We start from the raw sequence: 23290 nt of genomic DNA, 5'->3' as shown, positions 1-23290 counted from the left end.
GCGTGGAGCGTCCCTCTCTGTTGTAATGCGTAGGAGTTGTATTAAAAACTATAAATCATCCCCTCCACCATTGGCGGTGCTTCAGATGGGCAAATGCGTCGTCCTCCATCAAGACGATCGAAACGATTATTATGGTCTGGGGATGTTTTGGACAATCGATTTATCGTCCGCCGTTTCGTTAGCCCACGTACACCCACACAGACACTATGTTATATTATAGTAATATATATATAATATATATATATATATATAATATTATACACTTCACCCGTTTAACTATTGTCGAGGAGTAGCGAAATTGGGGCAACAGCTGATCGTATTTTATTCGCGTGGATTCGGCGCGCACGCGCCCAAGGGTTAGGGATCGCGCCTGCGTGTCCGTGCCTGATAACCCGTCCGGCCGGGAGGAACCGAGGAAATAGGGAAACGAGTGGAAAAAAAAATCGCGCTCAAGGCACAATCAATGATCGTCACATCTGCCGTCTTCCAGACCGGCCGTCGAGCTACGCTTTCCGTTTCAACGACCACACCGTGCCAACATAGTGCTGCTGGCCAGGTGCGGCGGTAATCGGTCGGCGTGCGAAACAATTTTAATAATAATATCATAATAACATAATCCGCCCGCCGAGTGCAATCTGACACCCGCGCGCGCGTGTCCGACGGCCAAAGCTGCCGCCGCCGTGCCGACTACGCGACCGTCGACGCACGTCGTTAAGTCGCGCGCTCCGATCACGCAGTAACTAACGACGCGACGATACGGACGGACGGGTCGATCAATACCACCGGGCGCCTAGCGTAGTAGCGTCGCGTCGTACATCACAACAACCGCGGTCGTCGTCGTCGTCCGTTGTTTTTCACCGTGTAACGTTGCGTACCGCCGCCCGCCAACCCGTTTCACCCTCGCCTAGCAACTCCCCAACAACGCTCCCGACGATATATAATAATAATAATAATAATAATATTATCGATATTATATTCGTTCCGCCGCCGCCGAGGGTGTTCCGTCGGCCCACCACCGTATCTCTTCCGCGTCTTATCATGACGGCTGTTACGTCGGCGACGACGTTACGCAGCCGTATCGATACCGTCACTGTTGTCATTATTACCAACAGCGTTGGTCGTACGTCGGTCGTGGCTGCCCAACGGCCGTCTCACTGAGTCTCTTCGTGCCGGTCGGATCCGCAGACCGACAGCAGCTGCCCGCGGTCGCGGCGACCGGTCAGTCCCGCACGTAGTCGCTGTCCGCTGTTCCCCTGTAAGTATTAATATTTCATACAACATAGGGTAATATTTATCTAACCCGCCCTGATCCGTCTTCGCCATCCGTCCTACCGATCCTCAGCCCACCGACGATCATACGTTATCAATTTATCATTTCGCACGACAACGACCATAGTCCGATCTGTAATACTATTGTACATACCTAGTTTGGATTTCATAATAGTTTGACTTGTCAGTTGTCGTGTGTGCACCGGTGGAAAAATTGTGTGCTGTGTAGTTAGATTAATAGGCAGTTAAGCCCATAATATGTAGCCGGCTGCTGTGGGTTGAGAATAGTGATGCCGCATTCCATTCCACCCGAGCACTGAACAATACCTTGTCCTACGGGTTCGGGTTCCATTGGATTTGTGTTGTTACCGCTGAAGACAATAAACAAACATCCAATATGTTTGCTTGCTGACTCCAGGAGGATTTATGATAAAATATATGCTCTCCGTAGAAGTATAATAGGTACCTCATATTTACATACCTGTGTATATTGTTTTATTTAGGTGGAAATTATGACAATAATTTGTTGTTACTTAAGAATTTATAGATGCAATTTTTTAATCGCACCTTTAGTTTAAAACTGTATTTAGGTAGGTACTTAGTTTATTGTGTAACTGATGTAATTAATGGTTTTCTACCTACCTACATATACAATATACATACTACTATGGATTAGGTACTCTATACAATATGAATATATCTTTTTTATTAAATTTTTGTTTTGCTCAGGAAAAGTTTTGCATCAGTTTTATATGCACCAAAAAAAATTGTGTCAACCAGACTTAAAGATAATAACCCATTAACATATGAATTGGTTTTTCGGCTACATAATTTGTATAGTACACTATACATATAGGTACCTTCATTATTATTGATTCTTTTTTTCCAAATATCCATTAGGTACAACTCATGCTTACAGTTATACTGCATTTTTTAATCCAGTTTAAGGCTGAGCCAATAGCTCTATTCGATTTTTATAGATATTGGCTGGTAAATGAAACCCAGTTATTGCATAGTATAGTAGGACCTCGCTAATACTACTCTCATTAATCCGACAATCTCAGTAATTCGACATTTTATTTTACCTTAAATATTTTTTAAAAAGTAAAAAATAAAAATTGATGAGTTTATCCAATAAATTTAATATACGTACATAGATATAGGTATACATTTTGCATTAATAATATGTTGCTTTTTTTTGGTCAAACCCTCTATAATCCAACTACACCGGGTCCCATTTAAGTCTGCCTAGTGAGGTTCTATTGTTTATAATATATAATATTAGATAACATAAGTGTACTGAGACACTATTGGCATGTCATGGTCTAGGTAAATGCAGTCACAATTCCTAAGATTCTTAAAAAATAATAATTGACTATGGATTAAGGATCTAAATTATTCAGTATTTCAGTACTAATAACACTTGATTTAATTTATATATATTTTTATTAAATACATTTACAGTTATGAGTAAAGAATAATGATTTTAATTAATGTAATTTTCTTTTAGAAAATATATTTAATTTTACATACAAATTATGAAATACAATAACTACATATTGCATTATTATAAAGTTAGGTAAACATAACTTATAAAGTTATAAAATGATGCAACCCAAAGTAATAATTTAAAAAAGTCATGGAATTCAATTCTTTAATATTAAGCATATGATACCTATTTAAAGGAATCTTTTATAATAAGGCCATGCTAAAGTTACTGAACAATTTTTCTTTCAAATTTTGTATCACTTTTTTAATTTTAATTTGTGAACCTATGCATTTAATATTTATTATTTATGTAGAAATAAAAGACATACAATTTAGTTGTAAAATATTGAACTGTGTACCTATACCAACCTTATAGGTTTAATAGTAGAATAGGTATAAAATTAATTTTAAATTATATTACCTATTGTAACTAATATGGTCTTAATTAATTTAAATACTTTATTGACTTTAAATGTGTTGATAGATTAGGTAGGTACGGGTAGGTAATACATTTTATAATATTTAATTTATTTTAGCACCAATTATTTTGTTATTAATTTTATCAAGTCATATAATGTATTACTTTAAAAGGTTTTTTGTTACTTAGGTAGTCAATTCAAATAATTCATCTTTATTAAACTTAAGCTATCAATGACAATACATTTTTGACAGTTAAGAAAATATTATATATTAAGTACCTATCGATGATCTACAAACAAATTATTAAATTTAACTTAATAATTTGTTTTGAAAATAAGTACTTACTTTGTGAATCTGTTAAAGTATTTAATTATATTTTAGGTCTGTCGTATATATTTTAAATGATAGTTTTATTTTTGGTTGAACTAAAATTCAATACATTTGTCCTATTGACCCCACAATGTCGCCAATCGACCACTACAGGTATCTATTCTTTTTTTTATGACATTCTTTATGGCATAGTTATGCTTCAACTAGTACCTATACCAACAAATTATTATATTTCTTTAAGCTCAGTATCATAGAAATCCTAGAAACTTTGTGAAACTAATCTTAAGAAATAACATTTTTTTTTTTGCAATATTTGCCTTTTCAATGTTATTAAATATCATATTTATCTGTCATAACATTAATGACAATAATATTATTATAGACATCTTATATTTCACAGCAATAAAAATATTTGTGAGATGAATCCAGTATTAATGTATATCAATATCAGACAGTTATATTAGCATTATTAAATTACCTATTATTATGTAATAAATTATTTTAGGTACATAATATATGATTACAATTGTTTTTTCTCTTATGAAGTTATAATCTAATAGTTAAATTTAATAACACATAAGTGCAATATGTTATAAATAATTACAATAACACATTAAATATCAATTAAAATTAAAAAAAAACAAAAATTCAACTCAAATTGAATTATTTGTAAATAGTTAAAACTGTATTAGTATATCTACTATATTATGATATTGATATATTGTATGGAACATGCTCTGTGTACCTAATTCTTTTTCTTCATTCTTATTTTGGGTAGGTATGTTATTTTTAAAGAGGTTATTCTTACAGGATACTTGTAGGTATACTTATTATTAATACTTAAGTAAATAATAATGTAAATTACCTTACACACTTGCAGAATTTCTTACTTCAGTTATTTTTATACTTATATAAGATTTATCTATACTAAAAATAAAATTATTTCATTCTTCTATAATTACCTAGAAAATTTACTTTTATTCTAATACGTCTATAGTGTCATAATATACCATGATAAATTAAGTTTCCTCATAATAATGGTGATTGAATTAAAGTAATAAACAATATAACTTATCCTACCCGTATTGGGTTTGAGGTTAAACAGGTATGTAGGTAAGTAATAACAATAAATTTAAAATTTATTATTTTTGTATCCTAAAAAAATTTAAATGGAGGTTTTAAAATGTTTAAACCATATATTATTTCAGATATTAGGTAAATAAAAATGTTCAATATACTTTTTCCGGGACTTTTTCATACATTCATATTATAAATTTTAAATATAAATGCTTTAGATTTTTTTTTTAGTTATTGACAGTTATTTAAAGAAATAATATAGTCAATAGGTTATAAATTCATAGTACTGTTAAAATGAGAATGTCTGAGAATAAATTTTTTTTGAAGATGTATTGAGAACGAAGAAAAACATTTCTTTATTATATTATTATATTATAGTTATTATATTCATATTCATATTCAAGAAAAAAATATTCATATAATTTAGAAGCATTACAAAAATATTCTTTACAGCTATTATAGGTAGGTTATTTTAAAATTAAAATAATTTAGGTATTATATAGGTATCTATTTTATTTGATAAATTAATTTTTAGATAACATTTAATTTGGAATAAAAAAAATAATGTTTGAAAATTAAAAATGTAATTTAATATTCTAAAAGTCTTTTAAAACCATAATACCATTAATTGTATATTTGTATATTTTTTTGTGGAATCATACACCAATTATTTGTATTTTTAGACAAATGTAACTTGATACCATTTTTTAACCTTGTGTAATTATTATATTTCTGTCTCTTTCAGTAATGACCAAATATCATTGGTAAAAAACGGCGAGTAACAAATCATAGTGTAACTTGAGCATATATAAGTTAAGATGTCTTCCGAAGATCTGTTACAACCAGGACATATAGTTAAAGAAAGGTGGAAAGTTGTAAGTAAACATTTTGTCTCCCACTTATTTTCTGTCTCTATTTATAATTTTCATTGTCCATCTTGTCAACACTACTCTATTATTTTTTATTCTAAATAATGTTGGTATTATTATTTTTTTTTTCATAATTCAAACTAGAAATTTATTTTAACCCACTTATATAAAACAAACTTAAAATATAAATTGTCTATAATAAACTATAGTGCAATGATGTTAATTTCATCAAAATAAATGTTTAGGAATGTATAGAACGTACATGTTTTTATTTTAAATACAAGAATATACAATTACAAAATAATTTAAAAATATATTTGTTTTTTTCATGGAATTAAAAACAGTTAATATATATATATTTTAATGTTAGTACTTCATTGATATTTTTTTTATATCTTGATTAATTTTCTAAATTAATTATCCTTTGAATAAGTGGTTTTATTCTAAATTTGTGACCAACCAAATTATTTACATTTATTACAGTATACCTTATTCATTTTATAATTATATAAAAATAATAACTAATGTTAGGTATAAAATGTGAAATTAATGAAACTCAACCATATTTGAATATGGATATACCTGATATAAATAAAATATATCCATGCATTAAATATACTTATAAAAAAAGTTAATTAACATAATAAATAAAAAAGTCTAAGAATTATATAGAATTGTTGATAAAATTATTACCATTTAAATATTTAACAAATACTGATATACTTAAATTTTGGACAAAGTCCAAATTATTGTTATAGCTCTCCTTCATTACAGAAAACATTATATGAAGAAAGTATAATAGCCTATTAGTGTCAATAACACTTATTTTGTAATAATATATGTATCATTTATTTTTAAGATATTTATTTTGTTACATAGTCTTGTCAGTAGGTAATTAAGTATCATCAATTATAATAATTTATTTTATTGTTATAAAAAATGTCATACACTCATACCAGTGGTGTAGGCATTTTGGTATGGAGGGGGGGCTGTCTCACAAAAAAATGAAATAAATACAAATACAAATACAATATGTGTTATTTACTCTTTTTATTTATTTTATTAATCTTGATACAATTCTAAGGTCAGCACAATCAATGGGGGAGAGGGGGGTATAGCAAAGGGTGACCATATTTAAAAAAATTAAATACAGGACTAAAATATTATAATATTATTATATAATGCAACAATAATAATGGAACAAAAATCCAAAAATAAATTGAAAAGTATAGATTTTTATATTATGTATTCAATAATGTCATTTCAAAAATTTCAAAAATTATAAATTAACAGTAAGGCAAAAAACGGGATTAATATGGAACAGACTTGAAATTACGGGACAAAAAGCGTCCTGAGAGAAGTTTGTCAGGACAACAGGACACAAAGCTGAAATAAAGAACAATCCTGTATAAAACAGGAACTAAGGTCGCCCTACTATAGCCCCCATAGCCACCCCCTGGCTACGCCACTGACTCATACCTATAAGAAATTTGACAATTTACAATATAAATTATTACAATGTCATCTTGTTTTAATGAGGTAAATAATTTAAAGTTTATTGACATTCCTAAATTATATCAAATACTTCTAATAAAATATTTCTAGATGAAATATAACTATTTGTTGAATAAATTAACCATTTTATCCATACATTTTTTAGGTTTAACATGATTCTGTATCTAATTTTTTTTTATTCCTATTGTACCTACCAATTAACTATACATGTTTAGGCAAGAAAAATTGGCGGTGGTGGATTTGGAGAAATATATGAAGGTCAAGATCTTATAACAAAAGAACTTATAGCTTTGAAAGTAGAATCAGCTCGTCAACCTAAACAAGTCTTAAAAATGGAAGTAGCTGTGTTGAAAAAATTACAAGGTAAATATCTTATTTAAGTATACATATTTACATGTCTTACAAATTATTGATTCCAAAATATTAAGGTTAATAATAAAAATAATGATCTATTTGTAGGCAAATAAAAATAATAATTAGCAGTGAATTTTATATATTCAATATTTTTATATATATAAAACAAAAATAATTATACCATCTAATGAACAGCAACATTTATTAATTACTATTAATTTTGCTATATTTATTTTCAAACTAATAAACAAATTATATTGTAATAAAAATGGTCATATTTTTGTATTTTATTTATATTATGACAATGTTTTTATAATAACCTATACTGTGACAGCCAACAATAATAATGTTGAGTCTTTGATATCTTCAAATTTTATAATAAGCAGTACTAGGGACTTGATGAACCATAAACAGCAACTAAATATGCTTGAAAAACCATAAATAATGTGTTTTAATATGCAATAAAAAAGACAATTTATTGAAAAAGTGTATACCTAATGTATGAATTTTTTTAAGTATTTAAATATGTTACTGAAAAATATAATCAAATTATTCGAATTATTTATAATCTAATCAAACAATTCGTACCTTCACAATTCCTCATTATATAATTAGTAATTACATATCAGTTAATATTTTAAAATTTGATTGGTCTTCTGTTACTGCTTAATATTTCCATGTATTTAGAAAATTAATGTTCTACTTCAACTAAAGCAATGGGAACATACTTAAAATTTATTATATTGTCTTCACTGGAAATGTATTCTGGGAAGCCATTATAGTTTTATTTTCTATGTTGCTCAATAAAATATTAAATATCTTTTTCAGAAGTGATAGACCAACATTTATTCCCAAAACTGTTTTCAACTTTTTATTCCTTTTTTGACTAACCTTGTATTTTAAATGTTGTTCCAACATTCTTAATTATTTGAATTGAGTCAGATAGTGGCTAACCCTGCCTTAGAGTGGACCCCATCGTAATTTTTTTCCTTTATATGTAGTTAAAAAATTATTAAATCTATCATGTGAAACTTTTTTAGGGTACCTATATTAGAAGATATTAAAGCATTATAAAATATCTTAATTGAAAATAGATTGTTACCTACTTGAATTTGTAAGAAGCTGCTACCATGTTTTTGTTTGTTGACATTTAATTGATTTTTTGTTGTTAGATGTTGGATCACTTTAAATCATTAATCACAATTTATTTTAATGTCACAATATTTACTAATAAACCATTAAAGAATCATATGAAAATGTATTTATACCAAACTCATTTACATAATTTCTAAGATGTCTAACTCCTTTTCTTTAGGCATAAAAAAATTAAACCATAACACTGCTAAATAATGTAATTCTATAATATAAAATTAGTACACACTTGTATAGTTGTAAATACTTGCAATTGGATTTTATTAGACACAATATGATTAGATATATGTTAGTAATTAGGAAAAAACCCAATACGGCAATCACATAAAATATACTTTCACACTGAAATAATTTAGTCGCATGGCATGTGTACATTTACATCGGAAGGTCGCCGCATAACTGTGCAAAACAAACTTTTTCAAGGCATGATCATAACAAATGGTAGTATCTAATGGAATGGCCTAATTTAGAAAAAAACTGCAACATTTTCATAAAAATATTTAAAAAGAATGAATTAAACCCTAAAATTATGCATTAAAGATGTTTGTTTCTGAACTAATTTTAGTATAAACTTAATTAGTAGTTTACTCTGTTATAGTGTCAAGTTCTAAAAAATAATATTCAAATGCTATGAGTCTTGTGCCCTAATTACCTAATAACTGTTTGATGTTTTAAATGTTGTTAAATAGAAAATTTGCAAAAAATAGAAATATGCCTGAAACATAAAAAACTGACCTCAAGACATGTATGTCTCAAAAAAATCTAAGTATGCGACATACAATTACAAATATTGTTTTGTCTTAACATGAAACTCATTTGTTTCTAATTGGTCTTTTTTACAGTTGTGCAAAAGAAATATAAAAATGCTTAAATTCTTCTGCTCTATTAATAATAATAATATACAAAAATATTTCAGATATGAGTCTTAACTGTGCCACTGTTCAATATCTAGTCCTGTGTTTGAAGTGCTTGTATATATTTTTGCCAAACTAGATCTTATTAGTTCTTTATTCCTGTTTAAAAACATTTAAATATTTTTTTGTTATAATTGTTAATCCATTTAAATATAATTTGCATTGTTTTAATTTGTACGGATCAGCCATAACTAAGGCCTTACTTTTCATATTTTGTTGAAAAATATAACTCAATTTATATTAATTTAACCTAGATTTGTTTTTAATATAATAGGTATACTTGATAATTTGATTATTTGTATTCTTATAATATCAAATGTCATCAATATATATATATATATATGTAATATATCAATATATATTCTTATTAATGTAGCTTTTTTTCATTCTATTAATCCAATTCCTAAAACATTATAATATAATATAGAGACTGGCACCGGGCACCTTATGCCAGTTTTTCAAATTTTCTACAGTTCTATACAGTTTGAAAATTATATTTTATATTTTAGTTGCCACTTAAATTATAATACTTTTTCACTTCCTGATACCCATTTATTGGAAGGGGTTGATACTGAGTATTATATCTAAAGAAAAATTACTGAATAATTTTCAAGCCTTGTAGAATTGTAGGATTTTGATAACTATTTTTTTTATCTAAAAGAAGAAAGAAAAGAAGAAGTCTTCTTACAGGACGCATCAATCTCTGATTTTTTATTTTATTTTAAATAATGGTATAGTATAATTTGTAGAAAAAAGCTTAAAATTGTATTATTTTTGAAGAAATATTATAAAGTTTGAGATTAAAATATTGAAAAACGGAGTTAAATTCGGCTTGTTGAATATTACCCTGTATTAGTTAAAACAAATTTTCAAATTTTGTTGATTCTATAGAACAGGATCATTATTCCGAGAGAACATATTTTTATGAACAAAATTATATTGGCACAGGGCGCTTAAAAAAAAACTTTCTCTTATACAAACGCATAATACTAATATTAATACAATAATTATTTAATATTATTTTAGGTAAAGAACACGTATGTCGTTTTATTGGCTGTGGAAGAAATGAACGTTTCAATTATGTTGTAATGCAGCTACAAGGAAAAAATTTAGCTGAGCTGAGAAGAGCGCAGCCGAGAGGCGCTTTTTCTCTATCTACCACTTTAAGATTAGGTGTACAAATTTTAAAAGCAATAGAAAGTATCCATGAAGTTGGATTTTTACACAGAGACATAAAACCTGTAAGATTACTTTATAACTTTTAAGAAATAATAAAATAATTTTTACAAATTTTATTTAATTATTGTATAATTTTTATAATTAGTCAAATTTTGCTATTGGAAGACTTTATCAAAATTCCCGTTGTGTTTTCATGTTGGATTATGGTCTAGCTAGACAATTCACAACTGCTAATGGAGAAGTAAGAACTCCTAGAACTGCAGCTGGCTTCCGTGGTACTGTAAGATATGCTTCATTGAATGCCCACAAAAATAAAGTAAGTATCATTTATTTGTTTGTACCTATCTACCTAAATCATAAAACCCCATTCACAAAATTAAATAGTAATACTGTATAGTATGATCTAGGGCTGGTGGTATATTTAGTATACTTCTTTTTTGATTATCAATATTTTAGTATATCAAAAAGTACGGTTTAGTAATTATTTACCAATACTGCCAATCATGGGGAACAAAAGTGGGTAGCAAAAAGTAATTTAATTGATGGTTGTGCTTTAACCAAACCAGACGAACATTGGTTACTCCTTGAAGCTACTTTTATTTGAGAGTATAGAAGTTTCAAAAATATTGAAATGCCAGTATTAACATAAATAACAACATACCGGTATTGATATATCAATAACGCCATCCCTCTGTAATCTTAATTAGGATTTATTACAATTTACGAAGTTGATTGTTATTTTATCAGAATCTAAGAATTATAGCAATTATTTTTTATATATTATTTATATTATAAATTTTAAATGCTAACGATAAGATATTTTACAAAAAAAAAAAAAATTTTAATTTTAATTCCTAGCATTTGTTTTGTTTAGGAAATGGGAAGGCATGACGACCTATGGTCATTGTTTTATATGTTGGCGGAGTTTGTTAATGGTCAGTTACCTTGGCGGAAGATTAAAGATAAAGAGCAAGTTGGTGTTATGAAAGAAAATTATGATCATCGCTCACTTCTTAAACATCTACCATCAGATCTGCGTCAGTTTCTTGAGCATATTCAGGTAAAATATTAAATATATATATTAGGTACCTAATTTATTTAGTACTGTTTAATTGTTAATTGTAAATTTCTTGTTTGTAAATTATTTTTTTAACTTAACACAAATTGCCATGGATTAGAAAAAGCTGTGTGGGTCATGGGACACCCAGCCAAAAGCTACTTTTTGTTTTCATCTTTTCGTAACGTGTAAACTTGTTTATATTAAAATACAATTTTTTTTAGTCAATTAGAACTATAATGGTTCTTTTAGATTCTCATATTATTAAAACATCATACTGTTATTATTAAAACCCTATATTGTCAAATAATAATTTATTAAAAAGTGTTAAACGCAAGTAACTTTTTATTCATATGTGCTCCATTTCTTAAATGTTCAAGTATACAATTGATAGTTAAGAAAAACCTTACAACATTAAAAAAAAATCTGAAAAGTTGTCTTAAACTTTGCAAAGTTGATAACATTTTAATTAATTTTTTTCCTTTAGTCTCTTGAATATGCTGACAAACCAGATTATAATATGTTAACGGGTCTTTTTGAACGATGTATGAAAAGACGCGGTGTTAAAGAATGTGACCATTTTGACTGGGAGAAAACTACTGAAACAGTTCAACCGGCAGTTACTGTTAGTGTTATTACAAATAATACCACACCAGTTATTTCTAGGCCAATCACTTGCACATCCTATGGTGCAGACATCAACAATCAACTAGTCACTTCTACTGTAGATAATGGACAAGAAGAAGAACCAGACAATAAAAAAAATACTCCAGAGGTAAATATTTTTTACTAAATATGTCATTAAATCAGCAGTTAAAAATTTAACTGTTTTGAATTTTTCCTGTTCACAGGAGCAAATACAATGTGATAATAATATAATTTACCGACGTGCCCAAAAACTTGAATCTGATGCAAATAATTCAGGTTCTAATAAAATTATTTCTACTGATAAAAATTGTAATGCTACATCTAGCACACCATTAGATCATTTACCAATTCCAAAAAGTACTACTTTTTTTAATCATAAAAAAATAGATTTTGATGTAACTATCATTTTTATTTATTGCAGGTTCCCCTAAGAAAGTAGTTCAGCGAAGAGCTGTTTCTATGCCTGGTTTGGAAAGAGAAACAGAAATGTTAAATGCTGCTAAGCGCAATTCTTCCCAAACTAACTGTACTGTTGATTCTGGTTTTCCACCAACGCCATTAAATATTGAAGGTGTTCCTAATTCAGATCTGGGTAATTTGAATACTTCAGTTATTGCAACTCAAGAAGCTAATAAAGGTAAAATTTAAATTTAAATTTAAAAAAAACTATATAACAAGATTTTATATTTTAATTTTGTCTTAGTTACAACAGCTAGTTCTCCTGTGGTTGAAGCAGATAGTATTGTAAATCAAATAAAAAAAGAACAACGCAGTTTACATTTTGCTAGGAGACAAGCTACTCCTAATAGGCAAATCTTAAAATCTTCTGCCACTACTGCTAGGGATGTTACATATACTCAATTTGCAGTGATTGATGATGATAATTTATCTGCAATGCAACAAGTGACACGTGGTGGAGGAGGTACACACATTTGATTTGACAATATTATTCAAATTATTTATGCCAAGTTGCATAAAAAATTAATAAATGTAATGACTCACTAAAATGTAATGGACCAATCATCGGCCACTAAATAATGTTTAAAAACCTTAAGCAAAATATTAATTTATTAAACCTTGAATAATTGTTTATGCAACATGGCATTTTAATTATAAATTAATGTTTTTATGTAGGGCTAACTCTTATGTCACAATGGAAATCACAATTCGATGACTCTGAAGAAACTGATAATGAGTGGAAGGCAGAAAATCTTCAAAGCCCTGAACATAGATTAAGTTTGCATGGCGTCTCTTTGGTATGTATTTTCACATAGTTGCAAGAACATTTTTTTTTTATTTTTTAATAAAATAAAATTGTTTTAATTGTATATATACAGAGTGGAAAAGATAATATTTATCCTCAATACCCTAACAATTGTAAGACACCAGATAAGACATCTGGCAGAGATCAGTTAGCACAATGTTTTTCAAAATGCACTGATAACCTGATACATAATTCACTCTTATCACGAGCTTGGAGTGAAATACAAATCGCTACAAAAATAAGGTAAGTTAACATAAAAAATACATTTTAAAATGTCTTAATTTTTAATATATTTTTATAAATATCTATATTATGTTTTTAATTAGAACAAACCTTGAACCACCCTGGTTACAAGAAGCCGTCTTTGATGATATTGTGTATGAACTTGATACAAGTAGAAATATAGCTGTAAGGAACACGGAAAAAAGTATTACAAAGAAATTACAAAGATCTATTAGTCTAGCTGTAAGTTTACTCAGTAGCATGTGCCAAGCTTGATGTTATAGTGGCAAAAAATAAAGTTTGTATTTGTTTGTGGTTTATAGAACATTAGTTTGAGCATTATTCCTAAAAAAGAATTTCAAACTCAATTCATACAACAAACAAAAATGAAATTAAAAGTTCCTTCTCTACAAGTTACCACTAACACAACCAGATCTTCCAATGACGGTGATGAATTATCGGGAAAATTATTTGCCGATGAATCACTAAAAAATGGTGAGTGCTTCATGAATGTTCTTCCCATGTTTAGGAAATGTTCAGTTAAAAAATATTTCGATCAAAAATAAATAAATTTTAAATTTATATTATTTGTGTATTGATATAAATTGTTGGTAGCTGTAAATAAAACATGTTTCAATGAATATTATATTTATTATTTCATAAAATATTTTATTATTTTCAATTTACTATTATAATAATTTAATATACATTAAATCAATCCTTTTTTCAAAACTTCCTTAGAATAATTTAAATAAGAATTAAAACATAAATTAATTAAAATTAAATGTTTTTGTTTGTTAAACAGTAGTTTATTCTTATCAAGTATTGTTTATCAAATAATTTATTTTAGTATAGTGTTAACGATATCTTTTGATTTCTTTTACTCTCTAAAGTATCTAAACTATTTTAGTATTTATAAATTCTAGAAGTCCTACTTGGTATTTTGGAAAACCAATGTTGCTATGTAAAAATTCTTCTTTTGACATAAAAATATAATTTTTTATATAATACATCCTTTGGTCAAATTGAAATCATTTGTATAAATTACGGCAAAAATAGGGAATGATGTATCTGAAAATTGTCCAATGGAAACGGTATCTGGAAAATTGGAAATAAGAGTCGTTGATCGACATCTAAATGATAATGATAATTACTGTGACACAACCAGCTCAAAACCAAATGTGTGTACCGAGAAAGATGATGAAGGTCCGTTCTAACAATTGAAAATTATTAACAAATACCTAACAGCAATTTATGAATTTAATATGTTGTAGTTTACCATATTCTAATTTTTGATTAATATTGCCATGAAATGAGTTTTGTTAACAAATTTAACACCATTATATGCCTGGATATTAAAATTGTTTTTTTGTTATAATTAACTGTTTTTACTTTTAATTTTGTTGTAAATTATGTAACAACTATACAAAACTATAAAATAAATCTGTTTTATTTGTTTACAGCTCACCGAAAATGGGCTAGAAACAGAAATAGTAGTGATATTATGAATATAAATGGGAAACATTTTGATGAAAACGAATTATCTAACATTAGTTTAAAATCATTTTCCTCTTCCGATCAAAATAACAAAATCTCAGATCATAGCAGGTATATCTAAATTAACTAAAATAAACATAAAATATTTAATGATTCATTTAATTGATTAAAGGCAATTAATATTTTGTTTTAATTGTATTATTAATATTGGTGGTTACAAAATATGTTGATTATTGAACAAATTCTTATATTTGTTTTACCTTACATTTATCAATTAATTATTTCTTTTTTAAATATTTTATTTTTAGTCATAGTATTATTATTTGTACAATGAATATAAATACCTTTCATGTTTGTTTGTTTACTGATGAAATAATTATAAAACTCATTCAAAAATGTGTCATTCTAGAAGTAAAAAACCACCTCAACCTATAATTCTTAACAAAAACAGTAAAATTCCATTACCCGTCAACCAAAAATTATCAGAATCAAATGAAATAAATTCAACAATGTTCAGGTATATAATATAATAAATATATTTTTATAACTAATTTTAGTATACATAATTAAGTTTTTGGTTGTAAAATTATTTATTTTTTAGTGACGAATCAAAGTCTAGTGCAACTAGTAATAGTGGAAAACAATTACCAGAAGCACTTTTAAAATGTCGTGGCCAAAATTTACTTACAGAAGTGCGTAGTAAACCACCAACTTCTGAAGAAATTGATGATCAGTATACTCCTGGTCTTAGAAGACGACGACAACTTCAAGATAAATATGTAACTGACCCATCCCAATTAAATTTACGATTTCAAAGACCTCAAATGCGAAGGTCAAGAGAATCATACTATAGATCTAGGTAAATATAAATATGTCTACATTTTACAATATATTAAGTAGTCATTGAGTTAAGAATTGTTTTTTATTTCATTATCTCTTAACAATACCAATAATTTTTTGAAATGTACTTATTTTAGTAATTTTTATCGTTGACTCCAAAAACCGCACACTTTTGATAAAATACAGGACAAAATCGCACTCTTTTGGTAGGTTAAAACCGCACACATTTAATAGGTTAAAACCGCACACATTTAATAGGTTAAAACCGCACAATTTTAAAAATTGTATCCAAGTTATGATTTTGACCCCAAAAAGGTTGATAAACAAAAAACGCACATGTATATGTATAATTAATTATTTGTTCTCATTATTCTCATAGTTCATCAAAAAAAAATGTATATATTCAATAATTTAAAATGTTAATTAAAAAAAAAAAATGTAAAACCAAAAAATTTATAGGTATTTCAAAAATTTAAAACTTTCAAAGTTTGATTGGCTGAAACCGACTGCCGACGGTTTTTAAAAACTTTATATGATCTCTATATAGTAATAAGCACTTGCCCTCTTTGTTACTTTCAATTATTTTAAAATCCATTATAAAAATTTAAGATATTAACGTTTTAACACTAAATTATGGACGTAGGTACACTAACCGAATCGAGACTGACTAATAACGAGTGACAACTAAATACTTGATTATTGAATAGTACATATCTTATAATCTTACCTTTTCACTATTTTCACTAAAAATAGTGTGCGGTTTTAACCCACTATAAATGTACGGTAATTTGTTATACAACGACCGATAAGCTGTGCGGTTTTTGGCTATCGACCTTTTTAGGGTCAAAATTAAAAATGTGCGGTTTTTGGATGCAACCATTTTTATTAAATAATTATTTTTACCTGATTTAAAATGTTTTATTTTGAATTTCACAAATTGGGTAATCATTAATCAATATTTTATAATATAATATTATTACATGATAGTTAATTATTATTATTATTATTATTATTATTGTTACTATCTTTTGATACATGTTTAAACTGTTTAATAGTAAATTAGAAATTATCATATTTTATATTTTTATAGATTTTCTGGTAGTCAAGATGATAATACTGGATTATTTTCAAATTATAGACCTGTATCTGGTTCATCTAGTAGAAGTCTTGAACGTAATTATGAGTCTGATATTTTATCATCTCCTACCTTGATACCACCACCGAGTATGTATTCGTCGGATGTCCAAACTCTTGTTGAAAATAATGCTAGGTATGTTAAATAACTTTTATTTTTATTTACTTGTATATATATGTATATATTTGTATAATGTATGAAATTATGATTTAAATATTAATTATTTTTTACAGATGTCGCCGGTACCAAATTTTTAAACCTACTGAGCTTGCAAGAGATTAAAATAGTATATTATAAATTTATAGATTATATTATTATATTCATTTTCATTGAAGGTATTTAAACTATTTTCAACGTATTTGAATAATTAGTTTAAACTTTTAATCTCGCATAAATCGTGTTTATGAATCATATATTGTATTTTATTTAATTTAACGTAATTATATAATATTATAATTTTGTTTTTTATTTAAGAGATGCCAATTGAGTTTTTAAACCCAAATCCAAAAAAGACCAAATTTTCTCTGTGGCTTATTTTCATACTACAATTTTCCATTTAACTCGGTTAATTTAATTACTTTCTGCAACTACCTATTTTTCTAAACTTGAATTTAATTTAACCACAGTTCTTGAACTTTTTTTTACCAGGTGATTATATTTCACACGTGCATTATACAAAATGTAAAATAATAATTTATCAATTTAATTAAATTAAATATTAACAATATTCTATTGTATTAGTATCTTAAATTTAAATCTATTTACATACATATATCATTGAAAACAACATTAATCTAATAATCGTAAAACTTTATTCATTCAATTTTTTTAAATAAAATATTGTTAATGGAATTTATAATTTAGTCTAAAGTCTAAATTGTTGTACGTACACCATTGCATCTCATTGGTATTTTTTGTGTGTTGTATACGGTTTTATTTTTTTTTTTCACATCTTAAACAGCTTATATGTCATTGTGTTAATTTGTTTATTTATTTAGTACATACATAATTTATTCAAATATTGTCAACAACCCCTAAAGGCTGTGATAAAAGTAGTATTCTAAGGTTTTAACCTGCTCTATAAATATTTCGAACGGCGCACGGTGATAACATGTTTTTGATTATACACATTTGTTTATGAGAAAAAAAAATAGTTCTACATTTAAAAGATCTCTGACCTGTACGCATACCTACTAATAAGTTAATACATAGAAAATCCATTTAAAAGCTGCTCCTATAAACGCACTATTGTCAAGTTCCTATTTGTTACTCGACCTTTACTTATATTAGTGTATTTGTCAGTACCTATGATGCTACTAAATAAAGACGTCAAACTCGTTAATCAGATTATTGGTTACCACCGTATATTTTTTTTTTACATTTAAGTTATTCGAAAAAATTAGTAAGGTTAAATGTGTTTATGTCATATTTGGATACTTGCTATATAATTCATAATACTTTTTGTTCGTTTTACTGTTAAATAGAATATAATTGCTAGGAAATAATCGGTTAAGAAAACTGAATGTGTTATTAATATTCAAACCAAAAATGTGAATAATGTAAGTAATTCACAACTACATAAATCACTACAAGTCTTACACAAAAAAAATTTAAATTAAAATAAATAGCCAATAAGACTTGAATTTTGAGTTTGACAATCTTGTTTACAGTCTTTAATATAAGCTAAAAAATGTATTAGTTAATTGTATTATTTAGATTCACACCAATTTTAGAAATATTTATACAATTATGTATGTGTAATAATCTATTAAATTGTTAATCAAGAAATAATTGTATACACTATTGAAAACTATTTGCAATTAATAACTATGTTATCGATTTTTGTTTTTTCTATTTCTTATAAGATGTAATAATGTATAATTACCAAGAAACCTAGTCATTTTTATTAAACAAATTTAGTAATTTATTGTGTCACTGTGGTGCTTCTAATCAACTAGTTTAATTTAATTTTTTTTTTAACTGGTTGGTGTTTTTCTTTTTTTATTTAAACTAATAGTTACAATTAGAATATAGAAGAAACTAATTAATTATCCACCACAAAACTTTTTGCAGGATTTTATCTTTTATAATTTTAATTTTATAGCTTTATTTAATAAAAAAAAACATTAAATTGTTGTTGAAATGTAAAAAGAAACATTTAAATTACATTAAATTGTACTGTTTAGACATAAGCTACTAGCATTTGACTGATGGATCAGAAATGTATTTTTTTCTTTAATTTATTGAAATGTTAATAAGAGCTTGGAGACTATTATTATTTATCTTTTTTTGTTTTTGCTTTTGTAGTAATTTTCAAACTATTAGTTTTGCACTAGGATTACTCAAATATAATTCACAGAATATTGTTTTTGTGATTTTTCTCATGTCATAGAACATTTATGAAAATAAATACACTTTCATTACATTAAAATTATAATATTTATATTTATCATTTTAATATTACCTCATATGAAAATTGTGTATATGAACACACTGGTTTTGTAAATGCATTATGTTTAGCTTTATTATTTTAAGTGATCAAATTTTTATTTTTTTTGCAATAAATAAAGTAGCCAAACAATCATTAAACTTTATGAAGTTATTTTTTGTTTACTAAACATATATAGGAATGTAAAAGATAATTCAGGTTTACTTGGTTCAAAGAGGCAACTCAAATTTTATTTATTAGATTTCAACATCATAAGCATTCCCATTATTATTTTTTTTTTTATCTTACATCACAAATATGCTTATTCTGTAATCATGTTTTAATTATTGTATAAGAATAAATAATAAATAATAATAAACAATTCATATAAATATTATTTTATTTTCACTTAATGGACAGTTAGTCCAATATACAATGTGGACAATAGATATGTTATAGATACAATAGATATATTAACTAAATAACTAACATACCTATTTTTTTTAAACAATTACGATAGATAAATAATTTATAAATATAATAAATATACATTTATCATTTAAGGAATTCTTCATCATTAGTTTTATCTCCAATGGATAATAAAATGTTGACAGGTGAACATGCCATATAGCTTTATGAATAATATTAAATATTAGTTTTGAATAAGGTATTATTTTGGATATTATGGCTACCTATTTATTTTAAAGGGAATAGTGGAAAGGAGTTATCAATATTCTTATCAAGTAAATTAATAGAATGAAAGTTTCTTTTATTCTTTAAAGATTTTAAATTATAATAATTGAGAATATCTTCATTGCCATTGTGACTGAGTATATACAAATTGCATTTAAAACAAAGAATAATAGAAGATAGAAATCATATTTATAAAATGAAAGTGTCATTAAAATAGGAGAAATTTGACTTGGCTATCCAAATTAAGGAGACATTTTTTTTATTCATTGTGTTTACATGTGAATTAAATAAAAGTTTTTGAATCAAAGATTACTCCAAAATTTTCAATTATAGTGGATCAAAACAAATTCTGACAAGATGAAAATGGTTAAATATTGGAAAAAAAATTTCAGTTTTTAGAAAAGGAAATGCTTTGACATTTATTTATACTAGGGAACATGTTATTTGATATCCAGTCAAAAAATTAAATCCTCAAAATATCAATTGAAGACATTCAAGTGGAAAACCAGAAACATTATCCAATTTTTGTGGTTTAAATTTCTACTTTAACTAAAAACTAGTGTCACAGAAGGTTTACATTAGATCCAACCTGGTATTGTGTGTTATCTATATTTTAAAAAATTCTTCCTCATTTAAAAATGGAGAACGTCTACCCCCAGAGGAAAATTGTTAATATAAGTTTATTTTTGTGTTTCTAAAGTAAACACTAGTATACCAGAAAGCCAACATCGATTCATATTGTTATTTAATGTTAGCCATCGGAAAAAAGCATAGTACTTGTTAATTTCAATTAAAGACAGCCTACCCCAATAATAAAATCAGAAATATCCGATTTTTGTAGTTTGAATTTCTACTTTTGGTAAAATTAGTGTAATAGAAGGTCAACATTTGATCCACATTGGTATTTAATGGTAGCCATCAGAAAATAAAAGCTAAATTCTTCAAAATTTCTATTGAAGTGAAAAATCTGAAATATTATCCAATATTTATGGTTTAAATTTCTTCTTTTGATTGGACTAGTGTAATAGAAGGTCAACATTCACATTCAATCCACACTGGTATTGAGTGTCATGTATATTTTAGACAAAAAAATCTTCAAAATTTCAAAATGAAGACAGCCAACCCTCAAAGAAAAATCAGAAATATTAGTCAATTTTTTTAAAGAAAGTCAACATTCAATCCACATTGGTATTTAATGGTAGCCATCGGAACTTATTTTAGCAAGATTTCTGTATTTACACACAGATAGCTATGTTTTTATCAAAATTTTAACGTAAATTCACATTGATGAGTATATTTTTAGGTTTCAACATAAATTCTACCTATGTATTTAACGAAAAAATGAGTAAATTATATATGATTAGCATTCAATTGTTGTATGTAAGAATACTGTTTAAATATATAAGAATATATAAAAGTAGGTATATCTGTGTGTACTTATCAATGTGTATATATGAATATGTTTATATGTATAATATATTTATGTAATCTAGGTATATAATATTTTTAGGTGTTTGTAATGTCGAATATGTATAGTTATATGATTTAATGTAGGTTTGCATATCATACTATATTTCACATGTTCATGTAGCTGAAGAACTAATAGTGATGGCTCCATAATAGTTTTTACTTATCAATACATATATCTATTCTATACTATACATATATAAATAATTCCCACTGCACTTGATGATTAATAGTAGGTACAATAATTATAACAGTTAAAGAGATTTATTTTTTATTTTATATACCTATAATCCAAGTAGGTATGTGTATATAAGATATGATTTTAGTCTAATGTAATCTCATACAATATTTCAATGTACCTATGTATGATTGATTAAAAAAATATATCTGTAATAGGATAGGTTAGCCTAGTAGTAATGTATGTGTAAAAATACAAAAATAAGAATCTATGTATATATGTGATATTCTGAGCTTAAATTTACTATGTTACGCACTTGTAAGACTGAGACAACAAATGCGGGTGTGGCGTACCTACTCTTAAAATAATTATAATTTTTATTGGGTATAATATTATATTAATCAATGTTTTAAATAATCACAATACATTATGATCTATATTATTATTGTTCTGACTTCTGATATAATTATTATTATGAAAATGATAAGGTCTTAGAAATAATTTTATCCAAATGCCTATGGCATAATATTAGGTATAGTCAATAAAAATTCGATGATATTATCAAAAATTTGTAGGTGTTAATATGAATTTTGGGGGCGCTAAGAATGAAAGAAAAATTGAAAATGTTAAATAGAATTTTATAATATTTAGTTATTTTTAAGAATTTTATGATTTATTTATTTATATTACTAAGGATTTTCATTTATTAGAGCCTCGACTACAACTAATAGCGCCATAGCGGTTATTGGCTTACATTATTTACAACAGTAATAATAGTAATTATCTATATTTTAACTCAAATTTTATAATTATTTATATATGTACATACATTTTAGGACTAACGACATTTTTTTTAAAGGCTAATTTCTTAATAAAAAAATTAAATGGAAATACTTTATATTTAGAAAAACTTATTATAAAATATTAAAATAATATGATAAAACTAAAATGCATTACAATTCACAATAATATTACAAAATAGACATTTTATTATTTTTAACATTTCAAAATTATGATAAATATTTTAGCATACATTCTTAAAAATTAGGTGCATAAACATAATATATTATAATAAAATATTACCTGTAAATCTTCGTAAAATTGTATTTCTTCATAGACTAGTTTATTTTAGTAACCTATACGGGCATACGGCTTTACCTATTTGTATCATTGTGATGATAAAATATGTTTAAAATGTGTATAGTAATATAGCCTATAAGCTGCAGGTATAGTCGTGTAGAAATAGTTATTGCAATATTGAGTACGAAACTATAATTTATATTATACAATGTAT

At 26.4% G+C, this 23290-nt stretch overlaps 1 protein-coding gene across 3 annotated transcripts; it reads left to right on the top strand.

Moving 5' to 3' along the window:
* The first annotated feature begins 471 nt into the window (after positions 1-471).
* Positions 472-19508, top strand: LOC100165398 (tau-tubulin kinase homolog Asator). 3 transcript variants are annotated; one of them, XM_029489142.1, is made up of 20 exons: positions 472-1255; positions 5330-5459; positions 7184-7331; positions 10415-10629; positions 10713-10883; positions 11442-11627; positions 12112-12399; positions 12476-12629; positions 12694-12909; positions 12976-13194; positions 13407-13528; positions 13610-13779; positions 13863-14001; positions 14082-14253; positions 14818-14964; positions 15222-15366; positions 15665-15772; positions 15857-16114; positions 17234-17365; positions 17464-19508. In XM_029489142.1, exons 2-20 carry the CDS (start codon positions 5403-5405, stop codon positions 17510-17512), a joined length of 3096 nt encoding a protein of 1031 aa, XP_029345002.1. In that variant the 5' UTR covers positions 472-1255; positions 5330-5402; the 3' UTR covers positions 17513-19508. The 3 variants fall into 3 exon arrangements, with proteins under 3 accessions (XP_029345002.1, XP_001943496.2, XP_008189365.1); XM_001943461.5 differs by having other exon boundaries at positions 475-1255; positions 17186-17365; XM_008191143.3 differs by lacking the exon at positions 14818-14964 and having other exon boundaries at positions 479-1255; positions 17186-17365.
* Positions 19509-23290: the final 3782 nt, after the last annotated feature.

The sequence above is a fragment of the Acyrthosiphon pisum genome, chromosome X (assembly GCF_005508785.2).
Source record: "Acyrthosiphon pisum isolate AL4f chromosome X, pea_aphid_22Mar2018_4r6ur, whole genome shotgun sequence".
Taxonomy (NCBI): domain Eukaryota; kingdom Metazoa; phylum Arthropoda; class Insecta; order Hemiptera; family Aphididae; genus Acyrthosiphon; species Acyrthosiphon pisum.
Note: the sequence above shows the minus strand (reverse complement) of the source record. Positions and strands in the feature narration are given on the sequence as shown.

What these genes read in the sequence shown, in the direction of transcription:
- LOC100165398 (XM_001943461.5), top strand. Translation starts at nt 5,403, where the DNA reads ATGTCTTCCGAAGATCTGTTACAACCAGGACATATAGTTAAAGAAAGG. An exon ending in AACTCAAGAAGCTAATAAAG is followed by an intron (nt 12,910 to 12,975) that starts GTAAAATTTAAA and finishes ATTTTGTCTTAG; the next exon opens with TTACAACAGCTAGTTCTCCT. An exon ending in GAATCATACTATAGATCTAG is followed by an intron (nt 16,115 to 17,185) that starts GTAAATATAAAT and finishes ATATTTTTATAG; the next exon opens with ATTTTCTGGTAGTCAAGATG.